Source organism: Orbicella faveolata, unplaced genomic scaffold (assembly GCF_042242905.1).
Source record: "Orbicella faveolata isolate gen_17 unplaced genomic scaffold, um_ofav_v1 contig_12, whole genome shotgun sequence".
Lineage (NCBI taxonomy): Eukaryota > Metazoa > Cnidaria > Anthozoa > Scleractinia > Merulinidae > Orbicella > Orbicella faveolata.
In genome coordinates this window covers 17736910-17754702 of record NW_028301539.1, presented here as the reverse complement: position 1 = coordinate 17754702, position 17793 = coordinate 17736910, and the positions used below count along the sequence as shown (strand labels likewise).

Genomic DNA, 17793 nt, shown 5'->3' with positions numbered 1-17793 from the left:
AAAGGTCGAAGTCGACTCTTTAAAAACACAGATTAAGTTTCGGAGTATTAAACAATTTAGGCGGCTTTGTGTTATCTCCTCTCATTCACATAGTGACTACAATCCCTCTAAATTAGTCGCGAGGAGTACAGAGACCTTACATAGAGGCCTATTCGATGAAACTGTTCTGTTTTGCAGCGAACAAAGGTTAAAGAAGAGCTTTCATGTGTTAAAAACAAAGGCTATGTAAACAGAAATGGAGTTTGCAAATTGAAAGCAAGCACGGTGCATTTTACTAGGTTTGCTTTGCTTATTTGATTAACCAATGAGATTGCGGAACAAAATTAAAACTAATTGACAGATGGTTTTGATAGGCGTGGTTTTTAATCATCCAAACGCTCTGTGATTGGCTGGAGTACCTACAGCTCGAGAGTAGCACAATGAACAACACGGCATCCAATTCACATGCAGATGAACTTTTGCTTACATTTAGCATTTGTGAATTCCGCTCAGGTGAGCGAGCTTTTGTACCAACCTCGAAAACCAATTTAGAGCTAAAATCCCTAAGCCCGAACGAGCGTTTGAATGACTGGGAATCTTAGGGATATTTCGAGATAATACTGTGTAGACAGAAATAGGTTGGAGTGTCGATCTCGGCTGGCGTGAGATTTACATGGCTCCGCTGAAGAATTCGTTGGTTTTTGTTGCGATCTTGGCGAGCTCCGTCGCTATTGTACACGGCCAAGGTTTCAGGAAAAAAGGATGGCAGTGCGAAACGATCACTGTGCCACTTTGCAGCGACTTGGGTTATAATGCAACTCGAATGCCTAATATGCTCGGGCATGATACTCAGAAAGAAGCAGAACAAGAACTGAGACAGTACCTTCCGTTGATAAAGTACAACTGCGCCAGCCAGTTACAGTTTTTCTTATGTTCTGCGTATTTTCCGATGTGCACCAAAATGGTGGAAATTTTGATTACATCCTGCCGGCCTTTGTGCGAGTACGTTCGCAAACAGTGCTTACACGTGCTTACAGAGTTTGGCATACCCTGGCCAGCGAAGCTCAACTGCACCAAGTTCAAAGACAAGAACATCGGTCAAGAAAATATGTGTATGCCAGGGCCGAACTTCACCGACGATTCAAGCTCCAGATCGCTAGTTGGAAGCACCAGCATACAGCCAAACGACACTGTTACAACGACGCCAGCGGGAAAAATATATACTGGCTCGGAGGAGTGCAGGAAATTCAAAAATAGCGTGAATTATTATTATGTTGAGAGCACCAGATCGTGCGCCGTACTTTGTAATCAAGAAGGTATTTTTACGACCTCGGACAAAAATATAATGGACAAATGGATGGCTGCTTGGTCTATCCTGTGTCTTGTGTCGACGCTAGTCGTTCTGTGCACCTTCTTCGTGGACACGGCGAGATTCAAGTATCCTGAGCGATCGATTATTTGGCTCGCTCTTTGTTATTGCCTTTACTCGATCTCCTTCATCGTTCGCCTCGCAGCTGGCCGCGAGACGATCTCTTGCGATCACGAGTACAACACGCCTAAGTTTCTCATTCAAGACGGTCGTCGAAACACCGGATGCGCCATTGTGTTTCTAGTTCAGTATTTTTTCAGCATGGCTGCTACAATTTGGTGGGTCATTTTGGCGTTAACTTGGTTCCTCGCTGCGGGCATGAAATGGGGCTACGAGGCCATTGGTTCCTATTCGAATCTCTTCCATGTTATTGCATGGACATTGCCTTGTATCAAAACAATATTTATCTTTATAACTGGTAAAATAGACGGAGACGAGTTGACCGGACTCTGTTTTGTTGGGAATCAGGACTTGATCGCTTTGGCCGCATTCGTTCTGGGTCCTCAGTTCACTTATCTCATTATTGGCACACTGTTTCTGATCGCTGGATTTGTCGGGCTGTTTCGCATCCGCGCGACCATTCAGCGCGATGGCAACACAAAAAGCGAGACTAACAAACTAGAAAGACTGATCGTTCGCCTTGGCATATTTTCGGTGTTTTCTACCGTGCCTGCAACTGCGGTCATCGCCTGTTACTTTTACGAATATGCAAACAAAGAATATTGGTTCTACGGCAAACGAGAAAGTAGGATCGCTGTACCAAATCTGATCATCTTTCAGCTGAAAATATTCATGTCGCTGTTCGTCGGGACAATTTCGGGGATGTGGATTTGGTCTCCGAAAACACTGCAATCGTGGAAAAAGGTTTACTATTTGGCAACTGGGAAAAGGCCTCCCCGACCACAAACGCAAAGGCATGGCGGACATAATTCGAACGAAACAACAGTATGAAGTTTTGACGGTATAAACACTGACATGAAACATGGGTCGTTGCGGCATGGTGCTGCTGCTCATAGCAAAACGATTCACTTCTCGTCGGCGTCGAGTTTGATTTTCGTTCGCTAACATCGCGATATCAAAATCGCTCCTTGAAGAGTTAGACAGTCCTTGGTCCGAAAACATACTCAGCTAGTACTTAGCAATTAGCACCTAATTTGTGATCGAATATAGTAAAGCGAAAGTCCATTTTGTAGACGAACTAAAAACAACACTTGTATCATCGATGTTGTTCGAGGGTAGCGTAAGTAAGTTGTGTTACATAGTCGTGTTTCACGTCCAGTTTAGTAGCTTATGGAAATAATGTCAGTGACTTTTTCTCGAGTTGTTTTTTATATCACAAACCTCTAATATCGTTTGTAAAAATGTAGCGAAGGTTGTCTTGTTACTGTTTGTCCTCGCAGGCTGTGGTCAGGAAACACCAACAGAAGTTATATTTTGTTGAGATATTGTCTTTTTGCAGCTTGATTCATATGTAAAATGCTACAATTCAAAAATTAAGTTGTATAAAATAGAAAGATGATTTTCAAGAAACAACGTATTTTTCTTGTGTTGATCTGTGCTGTCGTATATATGCACCCAGTGAAAGGTACCTGGATGTTCGTTTCACGAGGGTCATGGCAAATGTGAGCTTAGTCGTGCGTTACTCATTTGTCGTGAATGTGTAGTAATAATTTCTAAATTTTCCCGTAAAATACGAGTTGACATTACACTGTTACAAACGACTATGTACAAAAGTTATCTGTTTTGTGCTAATTATGCACTGTTTGTTTTGAGTACTCTTGTAGAGCGTGCGACACATTCTGATGTAGCTTGATGTATCTCGGCTATTTTTGGTCGACGCTTTCAATGTGTTGCACATGACGATTCAATAATGTGACCTTGCAATCAAGCTACCCGAGGCAAATTACAGCTTGGAAAATTTAGAAAACGCAGTGCTCTTAGTTTAGATTCGCTTGTAACCGCTTTGCCAGGTACATGTTGACTTCTGCAGCTGTTGAGAGGCATGTTTCTGTTATGAGCTTTCTGTTTACTCTATCATCTCGGTACCCCTTTCATCTTTCAGATGCAATTATTATTTTTTTATCTTTTTCCTTCGGCGGTTCGGCCCACAGAGGGTTAATGAAAGGACATTTGATATTCAGAAATGTAGGCTTGCCTGGGTACAACCAAAAAAGCGATTCACTAATTGAATCTCCAGACTTGCAGACTAAATATGTTCAGTCTTTATGGGCTTACTGCTTGTACCTTTTATATTTTTCCATGATTGCGACGAGTTAAATAGCTATTACTGTTTGAAAAAGTAGATAAAACCTTGAAGAGGCAGACAACAGAAGGCATCGAAATTTTGGTCGTACGTTTTCGGTCCACCTTTCTTTCTTCAGTGTCTCTCATTAACTCAGGCCGCATTCTTCTTATCTCATCTGTGCTACAGTGGAATGAAGTTTCCTTTGATAAAAAAAAAAAAAATTGATTAAGTGTGTATGGCGTCAATGTCTTAACGCTATTTATAAATTCGCAAGTGTTCTTTCATATAAACATGACGAAAGAAGTTTCACAATATGCTGAATAATATGAGGACAGATCAGAGGCGACGAGGAAACTCTCTAGTCCCCTCTCTAGTCCCCTCTCTACAAACAACGGGAAACTTTAATTTGTAGAAGATGTAAATGTTTCCCTTTTTTCGCGCAGATGTAACATTTCATCATGACGGAGGCAAATTTTGTTTCCAAGACTACAAAGAATGTTTCTGAATTTTTTCTTAACACTTTGCTTCCGCAAAAATAAAAATTGCTCAGCTGAGCACACAAACGGAAATTACAATATAAAAGAAGAAATAGAGAGGGAAAAGATATAGTTAGACTAATTATATGTAGACCCGTTTAGACCTTGTTAGCACTTACTTCGTTTTCCTTCGCTTTTTACAAACCAAAGGAACAGAGGAAGAGCTAAAGCTCTTAGTCTATCAGACATTAGCAGAAGCCAGAATCAATGGCGAACTTAATTCGTCAAGACTGAACAGCCTTGAAAACCTCGAAAACAAAAGATGCTTCCCGGTTATAAACTTTTGCATCTCAACATGAAGTGGAGGAAGAACAAATACAAATACGGAACAGAAGGTGAGTTGTGCGGGCTGCGGTGTGTTTCTTCTCTGAGTGCAAATTACAACAGCCAGTAATGTTTTCTGGCCTCAATATTGGTAGTCTAGGCTGTGCCGAGACTGAGTTATGTCGTCCATTTGTCGCGCTCTTTTAAAAGATGAAGCTTATCCACTTGTCTCTACTTGAGTACGATAAAAATGGACGTGAAGTTATGTAACAGCCTGCTATCGCAACTATCTTTCCTCACGGGCGTCTCGTCGGCACCGCCACTACTTAATGAAAGTGGTTTCATTCGCAGGCTTGAGTCGGTGTAACCGATCTGATGCCCGCCCATCGCGGTCACACTTTGTGCTCCCTTCCTGACTCTTCCGCGTCCCCGATTCTCCGTGAAACTGCACTGTGTGAGACACGTGTGACGGGATGGGACGGGACGAATCTTCAGCACATGTGCACCTTCCTCTTGTGCCGATGGCGCAGCTTTCAGGGCTCCTTTTCAACGCTGCAGTGCGTTTTACAATACCGTCAAAACTCAGCAAGAAAAAGAATTATGAGCTCTTCTTACGAGGCTCTTGAACTAATTTCCACTTTTAACAAAAAAGATTATGAGCTCCTCTTGAGAGGCTCTCGAGCTAATTTCCGCTTGCATTTTTGTTTTCGGTGACCTTTGGTAAAATTTATAAAAAGACCCAGGAACTTACTAGACTTTCGAAAAGTTCTTTCCAATCTGAAATCTTCGTCGCTCGAAGATTGATCTCTCGCTTCACTCGAGGGAGATGAATAAGTAATTAAGCAAAGGTCGACTTGCAGCAAGTCTTGGAACGAGCTTGAAATCATATGCATTTTTTTGAGAGTTCGGCTTCAAGGCGGGGTATGTGTGTATGTCTGTGTGTGTGTGGAGGGGGGGGGGGGGGGGGGCGGAGGAGGATAGGCTCCAGTGAGGAAACGGGGGTTAAATTTAAAGACACGGGGAAGATGGAGGAAGGCTTATTCCCGACTGCTGACTTCTGGTGGTTTCCGTCCTTTTTGATGTTGGCCGGAGAAACCAAGAGAGGAAGATCCATACCCTGAACCTTTATGACTTTTTTGGTATATCTAAGATTTCATCATTGCTTACTGGTAATATAAAGGATCAACTGTACTTTCAGCTTTCTGTTAGAATGGAATTTGTGGTATGGCTGAAAAAGGAAATGGAGACATTTTGTCTGCACAGGTAGCCACGTGACAGGGTAAGTTCAGCATCAGGTGTAACAAAAAATTAGTCTATTCATCTTTCTTTTTCAGTCCCTACAGAAGTTTTGTTCTGTTAATTATTTCCCCCAGATAATTTCATTTAGATGTTCAACTGTTTGTTCGTTTTTACCTCGTTCCAGGGTAGCAAATTACATATTTGCGATTGCTCAAATACGAATCTAAAGTCAAATAACCGCGGGTACGCCTCTAAAATTGGCGGGAAAAATTGACCAATTGGATCAACTTAAATTGGCGCGCCTTTACGATGCTTTGCAGAGGGGCTGACTACACGTGACAAGTCGCAGAGCAAGGCTTCTATCATTCGTGTTGTGCGGGCTAAATTTGTCCTAAATTCTTCTTTTTTTGCCTGAGTAAGACCATGAAGCGAAAGAATCGTGCTGCTAGTGCTTCTACGACTTCTCCTGAAGGGAAGAAGAAGAAAGTAGCGAGTGCAAATGACCCGGAATCCTCGACATCTGCGACCAAGGCGATAGACTACACTTCATCGTCAAGGGTTGTCGAGTCTCTTCTTGCTGTGACTGACTTGGAGAACTTTTTCGAAGAGACCTGGGAGAAGAAACCGCATTTCGTTAAGCGGGAGAACGCCGACTTTTATGGCGCACTGTTTTCGAAGAAAGATGTGGAAAGCCTGTTGAAGAAAGAAGAAATTCAATTCACTGAAGACGTCAGTTTGAGTCGGTATGTCGAGGGAAAGACAGAGCCGCTGAACGAGGAGGGACGCGTCAATTTGAAACACATCAAGGCGGCTGGAGTCGCCGTACAGTTTCACCAACCAGATAGATTCAAGGTTTGTACTTTTGTAATGAACACACGTGTCAATAGTGAAATTATGTACTTCATTTCCCCTGATTGCGGCGTTCATGAACGAAATTTGAATCCTGAAATAACGAAATGACATTGTCAGCAAAGCCGTTCGTTGTCGTTAAAACGATAAAGCCCTGCCGAGAATCAAGCGAATGATTGAAGCTGTAAATGTTCGCATGTGGCCGAGGAAACGAGACCGTCATGTCAGTTAGATATGGTCTACCTGTTGGACTGGATATGAATATTTGTCTGTAATGGTGGTGTAGTGGTTGTGATGTTTGTCAAAGTCAGTGATGTTCCTTTTTGTTTATAGTGTTTAAATTGAGATGTATTAGGGCATAATTTAGGGCGAAGAAAGCCTAATTATACACACTTTTTGTCTTTATTCCATGATTGGATTCCACTTTATGACTTTATTCCATCTTTATTACACAATGTAAAGTTTACATGATATTCCTGGATGTTATGGGAAATAAGGCAAAAATGGTGTTAACCGTTTTCTATTCATGCAGAGTACATTTTAATCGAGTTTCGTTATAGAGAGGTTGAGTGAAAATGGAACAGTGCATTTCTTAATTACTGTATAAATCGGAACATATCTAAGGTGAAACAAAACAAAGCAGCAGGGGAAGTCCAGTTACAGTGAACTTTGCAGGTTTCAAAGAGAACAATGATTGGCTACTGGTTAAGGGTGTGTTCCTTTGGGGTGATCTGGATCAGGATCAGTGATCCAAGAGTACTTGGATTGTGTTGCATCAAAGGAACCGATGAATCCACTCTGGTCATGGATTCATTGGTTCCTTTGATGAACTGTGATCTGAGTGATTTTGGATCACTGATCCTGATCCAGGTTACCCCAAAGGAATGCACGGTAACAGTTCAAGCCAGTTTCTTTTTTGAGAAATAGTTTCAATGTCTTGGACTACAGTACTGTTTGTTTTGAACAATGTCACTCATTTCCAACCTGGTTCAAGTTATCAAGGGTAAAATTATATAGAAAATGACCTGTGAGGTTTTGAGTGATCAGGAGTTGACTGTAATATGAAACTACAGAAGAAATTTCTTTTGACTTTTATGGGATTGATTTTATCATTCACTGCTTTGTAAGTCACACGTCACCAAGATGCTTGTGTTTCCAAGTATGCTAGCATTTTAAAATACCAATTAACTAAACCCCTGCTAATGTTCTTCAGTTGAATGGTAAAACATTGGTAGGAAACCATGATTTCAAATCCCTATGAAGGTTGCCATGCATATTTTGTACAATCTTCGGACTTTTTATGGTCAGTTATATAAAGTGGTCTTCCCAGTTTAGGTCCCAGGGGGAGACTCCCATATAAAAAGGATCAGGTGCTCGTAGGAAATTTTAAGTTTTCAGATGTAGTCACCACCAAAAGTATTTTAAGTGAAAATTGTGAAAAGTTAGTCGCCAGTGAAAACAATTTGGTTGCATATTTTGGCGACACCAGCAGCTGCAACGTCTAGCTTTAAAGTTTCTGCTGTGGACCTTTTGAAGATGGACAACCTAAGAGTTTCCAAAACCGACTTTTTAAACCCTAAAAGGTACGGCAAGCACACCTGTCATATGGGAGTCTCCCCCCCTGGGGATTTGGGTTCAGGTTGTCTTATTTCACTGTGCATTGTTCTCATAGGATGAAGTCTGGAGGTTAATAGAGTCACTGGAAACTTACTTTAGGTGTCTTGTTGCTGCTGATGCATTTATCTTCCAACCTGGTTCCCAAGGTCTAGCCCCACAGTTTGATGAAATGGAGGTTAGTTCATGGACATTTTAAGCTCAGAACTGTTCATTTTCCTGTCACGGAAACTGTTACCAGTTGAATGGGAATTTTTTTCTTGTCTCGATGTTGCTAAGCAATTGCTCACACCCTGATGATATGGTATAGTTTTCATTTCAGAGCACTCCTGGGTGTCCGGGGACTGGGATACTCCCAAAAAAATTGGATTGGGGTGTGTGGCCCGCTTCCCAAAACCCTTACCCTTTTTATGACCAAAATCTGTGATATTCCCTACCCTATTTATGACCTGACCAAAAATTCAAAAGCCTATTTATGACCTGAACCTTAAATCCAAAACCTGTTTCAGACCTGCATTATAATTAGTTCCCTAGTTCAGACCAATGTTAAATTACTGTAAACATAATTTGTGAAGGGCTTTTGCTGATTTTCTTTTCGTTGATGATGAAAAAGTGGCTTCTTCTTAAAAATGTACCCATATCAAGGCTAGAGTGCAAAAACCATGTCCTATTTATGACCAAAGTGGCAAAATCAGCTAAAATCGATACCCTATTTATGACCAAAGCAGCTGAAAAACCGTACCCTTTGGGGCCACACATACCTATATAGCCCATATAAGGGAGTATCCCCCCTCCCCGGGCCTGAATATTTACTGGTCAAATAATCAAAAGCTGCCAAAACTTTTTAAGTGCTTCAATTAAGAAGATTTAACAAAAATATCACCTGTTCCCAAAAATAGATTGGTGAAAAAAAATGGCAAGTAGATAACCTTAAGGTTCATTGACAATGTGATTGATTGATTGAGATATCCACAAAATATGTCTTAACCACTTTGATTTAAAAGAAGAAAATTATACAGTAATATTAAGTTTAATGCTCTTTGTGTTTCCTGTTTCAGACATTTATCCTTCAGCTAGAGGGAAAAACAAAATGGAAACTTTTCAAGCCCTTGCAAGAACTTCCACAAGAAGCCAGTCCTGACTTGGAATTAAGTGACTTGGGAGAACCCACTGATGAATTTGACATGGAGGTACATGTGCATACTTCTTGCTCTGTGTGACTGTGATTTTTATAGTGAATTCAGTCATCATCATCATTATCGTCATCATTGTTGTCATCGTCCTTGTCATCATCAAACTTTATAACATGTCATTTTGGATCATGTGTGTTAAAGGCATTTGCAGTTGATTTTTGATCGATACCCTTGATCAACATCTCAGTCATCACTCAATATTATTGACCTCTCGATTGATACTCTGTAGACACTTAAGATCAGCGCTTTGTCCTCATCATCATCATCATCATCATCATCAAACTTTATTAGCATGTCATTTTGGATCATGTGTACTAAAGGTATTTGCGGTTAATTGATTGTCGATCGATACCCATGATCAACATCTCAATCCTCACTCAATATTATTGGCCTCTCGCTTGATACTCGGTAGACACTAGATCAGCGCTTGATCAACATCTCAATCAACACTAATATACACTCAATCAACAGTTGGTCGATAGTTGGCTGAGTGTTGATCGACTTGTACGTATCGATCAACACTCAAATTGGCGTGACTCAGCTCTTGACTGACTGTTCAATGAGATGCTAATCAATTGTTGACTGAGTATCGATCAGGATGTCGACTGAGATGTTGATCAATGGTCTATCAAAGGAATCGATCCACATTTGACTGCAGATGCCTTTAGTACACATGATCCGTCACTTTTAGCTACTGGTAGCCAGGTGGAAACACTCCTCTTGACTTAAATTGGAGACACACCAGTATAATATAATAATAATCCAAACTGTACTGAGAGTCACTTAATGTTTAAAAACTGGTTGCATATATATATATATTTTTTGTTTTAACAGCCTGGTGATTTCCTGTACTTTCCAAGAGGAACTGTCTATTTTCCTGCTCCCATTGAAGACAAAGATCATGCAGTGCACCTGGCAATAACTACATTCCAAGAAAAGTAAGCATGACTAGGCACAGTAAGTCCCAATAAACTTAGCATGTACTTAGTATGCTAGTTAGTAACATTTATGCAAGTGTGTAAGTTAGTTTCTGTGAACAAAAAAAAATTGTCACTAAAGAAGACTTGGTAATTTCCTGTGCCTTCACATCATCAAAATAAATTAAGAATTTTTTGCGAAGGATGACTGTAAGAAAAAAACATGCTTGTGTGAAATAAGTTAAATATTTTTTATTATTTTAGTTCTTGGGGCAACATGCTGACAAGTGCATTGTCTAACGCAGTAGAAAAAGCCATGGAAAGTGATGTGGAATACAGAAGAGGACTCCCTGTTAACCTTGCTTCTTTTATGGGCAGTGGAGTGGTATGCATTTTTATATAAATAAAATGATGAATCTGTTCTCCCTAAATATATCCATACCCCTTCAATGTAAGTTTTTAGATTTGAAACTTCCCCTCCACTGGAAATTCCAATTTCTGAGGGCTCTAAGAAAAAAAAATTGAATTCCAGCTTGTCCCTTGGACAAGCAGCTCCCAAAATTTGCTTGCCCCGGCAAGTCTTAGTTTATTTGTTTAATTTAGTTGGGAGACAACTTGCCTGGGCCCTTGCCCGTTGTGCAAGTAAGACTGAAAAGTTTCTTATGCAGCAGGAAAATCTACTTGTCGGGGATGACCAGACAGTGCTTTTTTTGAAGCCCTGTTTATAGAATTCTAGGGGCATTTACCATGAAGAAATGAGGCTTCAGAAGACAGACCTTACGAGGAATTTTTTCAAACCATTAGAAAATATGAAATCATAACATAATGTTGCCAGTTGTTGAGAATATTTGTTGTGCATTGATTATCATGAGTGGTGCACAAAGTCCAATATGCTTTCTTTACCATTGTAGAATGGAAATGAAACAGAAGACCTATCTGAGCAGAATGGTGACCAAAAAACTGATAATGAAGCTACAGCTGTAGAAAAGGAAGCAGCCAATCCTAGGACAGCTTTTAATAATACCTTAGTGAACCTGTTGAAAGGACTGGTGCGACATCTTAATCCTGACAAAGCTGTCGATGACATGTTGCGTGACTTTTTTGGCGGCAGGCTTCCTCCTTATGGAAAAGGTGTCAAAAAAGGTGATTTTATAACATATGTTTGCAACATTCTAAAAGTAATGCCCTAAAAGAAACAAATTTTGAACTTGGCAGCTTTTTCTTCTTGCTACACTATACTTTGGGAAGGTTGAAACTGTTGGGGAGAGGGGGGATAACTTTCAGGTAGCTTAACATACATGCACTTTATTTAAACATGGTAGAAACATCAGTTATGTTACAAGATTGAGATAAAAAACTGATTTACATGTTTGCTATGTGGGAGTATGAGGAGGACATTAGACATTTTACAATATCTGTCTAATTTCTCGGGCGCTGATTGGCTCATCTTTATTATCAATAAGAGTACAGACGGATAAAATTTTAATTTATGCAAGCTTTCAAGATCGACTTTCAGCTATCAACATTTTAACCAATGAGATTTTATTGATTTTTTAAGTAGCCAATCAAAAAGCAAGAAAAGCTATTGACAATGTGCGCATCATTTTGAATAAAATTCACTTATCTTTGTTTACGGGAAGTTTACGGCGTCTTTTCCCCTCATTTATTCCCAGCATTTGACCATTTTGGGGTCTTGTTATTGTAAAAAACAAACTGACATCAGTTTTTTTGTGTCTTTTCTCTTATTGATTATAAATTGTTTCATAACATTGTCAAAGTTTACTGCAGAACCACTCGCCTGTGGCTCATGCTTTGATGATGTTATGATGTGATTTATCATCAATAAGAGGACAGATGCATGAAAAACTGACATCAATTTGTTAAATTGATCTCATCTTTAAAGTTAAATAAATGATCTAATGGCTCTGACGTTAGACGGAAAGCTATTCCACAAAATGTGTCCCACTGTAGCGGAAACCCTGTTTAAAAAGATCCTTATTCAGGGCTTGGGCAGAGCTAATTTGTTAGCAATATTTCCAAGTCCATAGTCCGTGCTGAAGGGTTTAAATAGGCCTTTCAGGTACTCTGGAGTCTGTCTCAGCTCTTTCTTAGTTTCATGTGTACCAAATGAAGACTGATCCCTCTTAACGACATAAAAAAATGTTCTTGATATATACATGTAGAGACATCTAGACAAATATCACATTGGTTTGGTTCACTTGTATCTGTTGTCTCAACATTTGTGTTTCTGACAACAACTCAAATTATGTTTGAGGTCGCTACTTTCGCAGTCTCGGTGACTTTTGGGATTTGCCAATTACCAACCAAGAAATCTTATCACCTCTTTTAGAGGGTTGTTACTTCCTGAACTTTACGGTAACAGCTACTGTAGCTCATTCCAAAATTCTACATGAAATTTATAATATCGTTGGTATTATTTTTAATTTTGTAAGGTCCTGATTTCCAGTTGGGAACTGGAAATGATGAAGATTATTGTTGGCATTCAAATGCAAATTAAAATCCATGCGTTCATTTTGTATGTTTTAAAACCGCGGGATTACAAACGCAACTTCTCTCACTTATTCCTTTGCACGAATTATTGCTCATCTGATGTCTAAAGAAATTATCAGCTACAGACTTAAGCATCTATGATGATCGGCACAAAAGGTCAGTAATACAGTGGAATCCCGATTTTTGAAACCTCAAAGGGAAACGAATTGGTTCGAAAAATCGGGGCTAAAATTAGTGTTCGACTGAGGATAGGGAGCGACTTTTGGTTCGAGTTATCGGGAAGTTCGAAAAATTGAGGGTTAGAGAAATTGGGATTCCACTATTTTTGGGTTTGGGTGAATTTTAAATACATTTTGAGACTGAAGACTCTTTTGAAGTCTGTTTGCAGTGTTAGTAGAAATCAGGAATTATTAGTGAATCTCTTCCTTGAATGGAAGAGTTTTTCGAGGCCACATATAACCAGAAAACCCGGCAGGCGACGTCTTGTTCTTACGTGACTTGTGCACTCCACGTGTTTTCTTAACGAGGAATGCAAACTCCTTTACTTCCAGTTGCCTTTTAGCTCACAATTAAAAATTGTTCTCATTTGTTAGGAGCCCCGCCGACAGGCAGGGCGACGAAAAATTAGTCTATAGACTCATTCAATTGTTCTCCTCCACGGAAATCTTTAGTAAAAGGCGAAAGATTTATGCGTGTTGAAGGAAAACCAGAGTTAAAAATATTGATGAAGAGCGGCGACATGTTAAACGTGATGCTACAAGCCATGTGGGACAATTGATGTAATTATGGGCGAGATAACGCATGCGCGTCTTGGATGCCCAAATTGTTTAAACCGTGCGAAATTCCATTTTGCTTTGTTTTATCACTTTTTTACGTGTCTGACTGTACCTTCTAACGATGAGAAAATCCAAATTAGGCAACCCACCAGGAAAAAAAAACATACGCAAAATGATAATTTTGGCGACTGCTTTAAAGTTTCAGCGCGCGATGGCTAAATGACCGGCAGCCGGTCAAGGTTTTCAAATCTCTTAATGACCGGCTGTCTGATATTTTTCTCAAATTTTAAGGAATCGAAGGAATCCATCCAATTCAAACTATCATATGTCGATTAAGAACTGCCAAGCGATCCAGAAGAGCTGTACTGTAGATCGCAAGAGTAACGCTTGGTTTACGTTCGGCTCAGAGAGCGAGACCATGGTTTGTGACACAGGATTTTTTGGGTCGACTGCCGGTCACGCTTTTCAAATCACTAAATGACCGGCAGTCCTAGTTTAGGGAGTCGAGCGAACCGATCATATCCAAACAATTATATTTCGAATAAGAACTGCAAAGCGATCTTGCAGATTCTTGTTCTTAATCGACATATGATTGTTTGAATTGGATGGGTTCCTTCGATTCCTTAAATTTGAGGAAAACATCAGACTGCCGGTCATTTAGCAATTTGAAAACCATGACCGGCAGTCGACCCAAAAAATACCCAAGTGCCACAAACCATGGTCTCGCTCTCTGAGCCGAGCGTAAACCACGCGTTAAACTTGCGATGTATACAGCTCTTCTGGATCGCTTGGCAGTTCTTAATCGACATATGATGGTTTGAATTGGATGGGTTCCTTCGATTCCTTAAAATTTGAGAAAAATATCATGCTGTCGGTCATTTAGTGATTTGAAAACCTTGACCGGCTGCCGGTCATTTAGCCACAAGTTTCGCCGCGTCATTCTTCAACGATATTTAACTGTAGTCTCCTACCTCTGTCTCATGAAAGATACACTTTTACTGTACAAGTGCAGTCAAGAAACGTTTTGTGACGACTCAAATAACGCCTGCGAGCAATGCCTGCTTTCGCTTGTTCCGCGCCCGGATTTGCGAAGGAAACGACATAAAGAAATGTCCTGAGCATCTTGTGGCAGTGAAGTATTCCTCAAGTTTCGGTATTTTTATGGATCCCACAGTTGCTGTGGTTTTGAAATCATCTCCAGACACATGCTCGGAGAGCCAGGGCTTTTCGTCGGGGCTACACGACGTAAACCGAGCAGCACAATCGGCACGACAATGTTTACTTCGTGTTGCCTTAACAAACTGCTCTTCCAGGGTGTCCAAGGATGTTCAATCATTTCATCCGTGCAAAATTCTTGTATTCAAAATCCGCAGTGTGAATTCTATGTGCATGAAACCTGACGAAAATAAATAGTTGTGGCGAACATAAATTGTTATGTGACGAAAATAAATTGCTATGGTTTGTTCATGTTCGAGTCGTCGTGTGTCTGACAATACAACTGAAGGCGCCACGAGCAGCAAGCGGGAACATTGCATGGGGGCGTAACAACTGTGGACGAAAATAAGGATTACTTTTCCTTTGAATTGTTTTCGGTGAAGGATGCCGTTGAAATAGAAAGACTATTTCGTGTTTCGGACGATAAAGCTGCTAAAATATCAGGCTCAGCTGTCAGGGCAACTGTATAGCGGAAAGTTGGTTCGGTCGTTGTGCTCACAATTTTCGTAACTTTGACTTTGTCTTTGTGTTCCGTTACTAAATTTAATAATAAGTATTTCCTCAGATTCTTATCTTAAATAACTATTCCCTTGCTCATTCAATTCATTGCAGAGAAATCGCTTATTTTGAATAATCAGTTGTACCCCAGTGGTTTCGCTTAGTCACTTCGTGTCACAACAAAGAAATTAACATAACCCATTGTGTTAGACAAAGGAAATCGCAATGCGGCTGCGTACTAAGTGATATTTGATTGGTTAAATTTGTTCTGTGAACGTAACAGGTGTTTAGGTGTTTTCAAGAATCGCCAACCACTATGATGCGAACTGAACAGCGATTCATGAACTTTTCGATCCTGTTGTCATGCATACTTACCTGACGCGGGAGGTACTGTGATCACGCAGGCAGTCCTCTCAAGGCGAGGCCCTTTCATTGCACTTCGATCGGGTTGACCCTTGCGATTACCCCAAATGTGGGTAACTCGAGCGTATAATTTCTGGTAGTGGGGGCCTGCGTTCGCGCTCGCCCCCCTTATTGTAAAGCTCTTCTTACAAAAATACGATCGCAATTTTCTCCCGCAGGGAAAAAGAGGAGCGCTCCCTCCGAGGAAAGTAAGATCAAACTTTTACATCCAGACCACGTACGAGTTTTGATCGGAGACTTGTCGGAAGGCCTCGCGGAGACGGATGGAAGCGATGAAGAGATGTCCGAAGCCGGAGAAGAAGCGGAGGAAGAGGACAGTGAGGAGGTTTGTGAATTTCGTTTGAAAAAAGCGAGAGTCACATTAACTATACGAACAACTTTGTACATTATACGCATGTTCTGCTGTTGTTTATGCAAAATTTAAACATGACAAAAAGTAAATGACTACTTGCCACAATTTGGAGACATAAGATAATCGCTCAGCGCTCTCTTCTCAGTTTTTAGTCTATTTTCTGTGGTGAAAATTTGCACTTTTGTTTAGGAGGCATCGGAAGATAGCGAAAAGGAGAACGAGAAGGACTCGAAGAAGGGTGCAAAGAAACAGAAAACAAAGAAAACGGAGAAAGCGAAAGAAACAAAATCAAAAAGCAAGAGGGCCAAGTCAGAAGAAGAAGATGAAGCAAAAGAGGACGAGGATAAAGTAGACGAGGATGATGACGATGACGAGGGGAGTGGGGATGAAAATGAAGGATTTGAAAACGAGGGAGGTGGGGATGAGTTCATTTTGGTCCTACATTCTGTCAACAACAACAGAGCCTCGCATATGATGGGGGACAAGAACGTAAGTAATCAGGAGAGTCATGGGCTCTTGAAGTAACTTAGTGCTAGGGTGTCTAAGTAGTTCCCACGGGGTTTCCCATTTAGAAAATGACAGGAGTGATTATCGTTCCTATATTCTTTGAATAGTCAGTCTGGTAGAGTGTCGACATAGCCAATCCTCTGGCGCGATTTTATGGACGTGGATAGTTATAGCGGCCATACACGAATGTTCATCCTCCCGAGAAAACATCGTCACAATCCGCGTGCTAACATTGTCCACGGAAGAACTGAGTTTTAGTCTGAAAATAACAAGTCGTGTAAGGGGAGCCACGGGAAAAAACAGAACAAGAACAAAAACAACAAAAAAAAGCAAGTGCTTTTTACTATCCAAGTCATGTGTTTGATTTAAAAAACAATTCTTGAACCACAATTTATTAAATACAAATGATGCAAGGGACTCACTGCAAACGAAAATGCTGCTGGTATACGCAGGATCTGTAAGAAAGATCGGATGACCCCCCCCCCCCCCCTCCCCCAAAAAAATCATGCACAACATGAAGGTGAGAAAAAAAAATTGTGCCCTAGAAAATTGCCCAATCCCTCCCCTCTCCTAAAAAGAGAATACCAGTCCGTCTCTTTCTTTCTTTAATTTATATTTCCTCTCATTTCAGCCTTGTTCAATCCTGAAGTTCCCTTTTCGTTACAAAAACGCCCTGCGGCAGATCACAAGCGAGCACGACAAGTACATAGCAGTTAACAGCTTGCAACTTGGTGAAAAGGACCGCTTATCATTGGTCAAGTCATTATGGGATGAAGGCTTGCTTGACATGGAATAATTGGAAAGCTGATGTCGAAAAGTGCTCCATATTCAGTTAGACACGTTGAGTTTATTCTGCTATTTAACGGAGAGGACAATAGAGAAAAAGAGATAGAAACGTTTTGTCCTATCAAAAGTAACCTGGTTTTTAGCTGATGTTGGTTAGCTCCTGGTCTGCCGTTTTAGTTGTGTTCTAGTTGCGTTGTATTTGAGATCAAAAGCGTTAAATGCGTGTTATGTTACTTGTGAGGGAGAGTTGAGTTATTGCAACAGCCTCAATCGTTCAGTCAAAAAGAGTAAACCGGACAAATTAGACGATCGCTGCCCAGATAAGAATGGAATACGAAAGTTCGAGAATGGTTTATGAATATGATACACATAACACAATATAATTTAATTGAATAAAACAATCGTGTTTAAGGAGTTTTCAGTTTTGTTTTTACTTGTTTGTAGGTTGTGTCTGAGTAACAACCAAATGTTCAAAAAGAGGAACAGTTTGGGAGACAAACTTCCTATGATACAACAACAT

At 40.4% G+C, this 17793-nt stretch overlaps 2 protein-coding genes and 2 non-coding genes across 4 annotated transcripts; 3 read left to right on the top strand and 1 right to left on the bottom strand.

Moving 5' to 3' along the window:
- Positions 1-390: 390 nt before the first annotated feature.
- LOC110060886 (frizzled-4-like) lies at positions 391-2881 on the top strand. The gene has a single exon (XM_020767698.2). The coding sequence runs from the start codon at positions 653-655 to the stop codon at positions 2297-2299; it is 1647 nt and encodes a 548-aa protein (XP_020623357.2). The 5' UTR covers positions 391-652; the 3' UTR covers positions 2300-2881.
- Positions 2882-5946: 3065 nt separating this feature from the next.
- Positions 5947-17692, top strand: LOC110060800 (ribosomal oxygenase 2-like). The gene is made up of 9 exons (XM_020767594.2): positions 5947-6484; positions 8154-8273; positions 9154-9285; positions 10123-10226; positions 10470-10590; positions 11117-11348; positions 15787-15953; positions 16170-16469; positions 17119-17692. Exons 1-9 carry the CDS (start codon positions 6056-6058, stop codon positions 17281-17283), a joined length of 1770 nt encoding a protein of 589 aa, XP_020623253.1. The 5' UTR covers positions 5947-6055; the 3' UTR covers positions 17284-17692.
- On the bottom strand, positions 13311-13431 carry LOC149116919 (U5 spliceosomal RNA). Its single transcript, XR_016205793.1, has one exon. It is a non-coding gene; the product is annotated as a U5 spliceosomal RNA (small nuclear RNA).
- On the top strand, positions 15573-15736 carry LOC149116918 (U1 spliceosomal RNA). The gene has a single exon (XR_016205784.1). It is a non-coding gene; the product is annotated as a U1 spliceosomal RNA (small nuclear RNA).
- Positions 17693-17793: the final 101 nt, after the last annotated feature.

Bases quoted from the DNA above. Each gene is read 5' to 3' on its own strand.
- LOC110060886 (XM_020767698.2), top strand. From the start codon at position 653: ATGGCTCCGCTGAAGAATTCGTTGGTTTTTGTTGCGATCTTGGCGAGC.
- LOC110060800 (XM_020767594.2), top strand. From the start codon at position 6,056: ATGAAGCGAAAGAATCGTGCTGCTAGTGCTTCTACGACTTCTCCTGAA. The intron at 8,274-9,153 runs GTTAGTTCATGG...TTCCTGTTTCAG, and splicing joins CACAGTTTGATGAAATGGAG to ACATTTATCCTTCAGCTAGA. The intron at 16,470-17,118 runs GTAAGTAATCAG...CTCTCATTTCAG, and splicing joins ATATGATGGGGGACAAGAAC to CCTTGTTCAATCCTGAAGTT.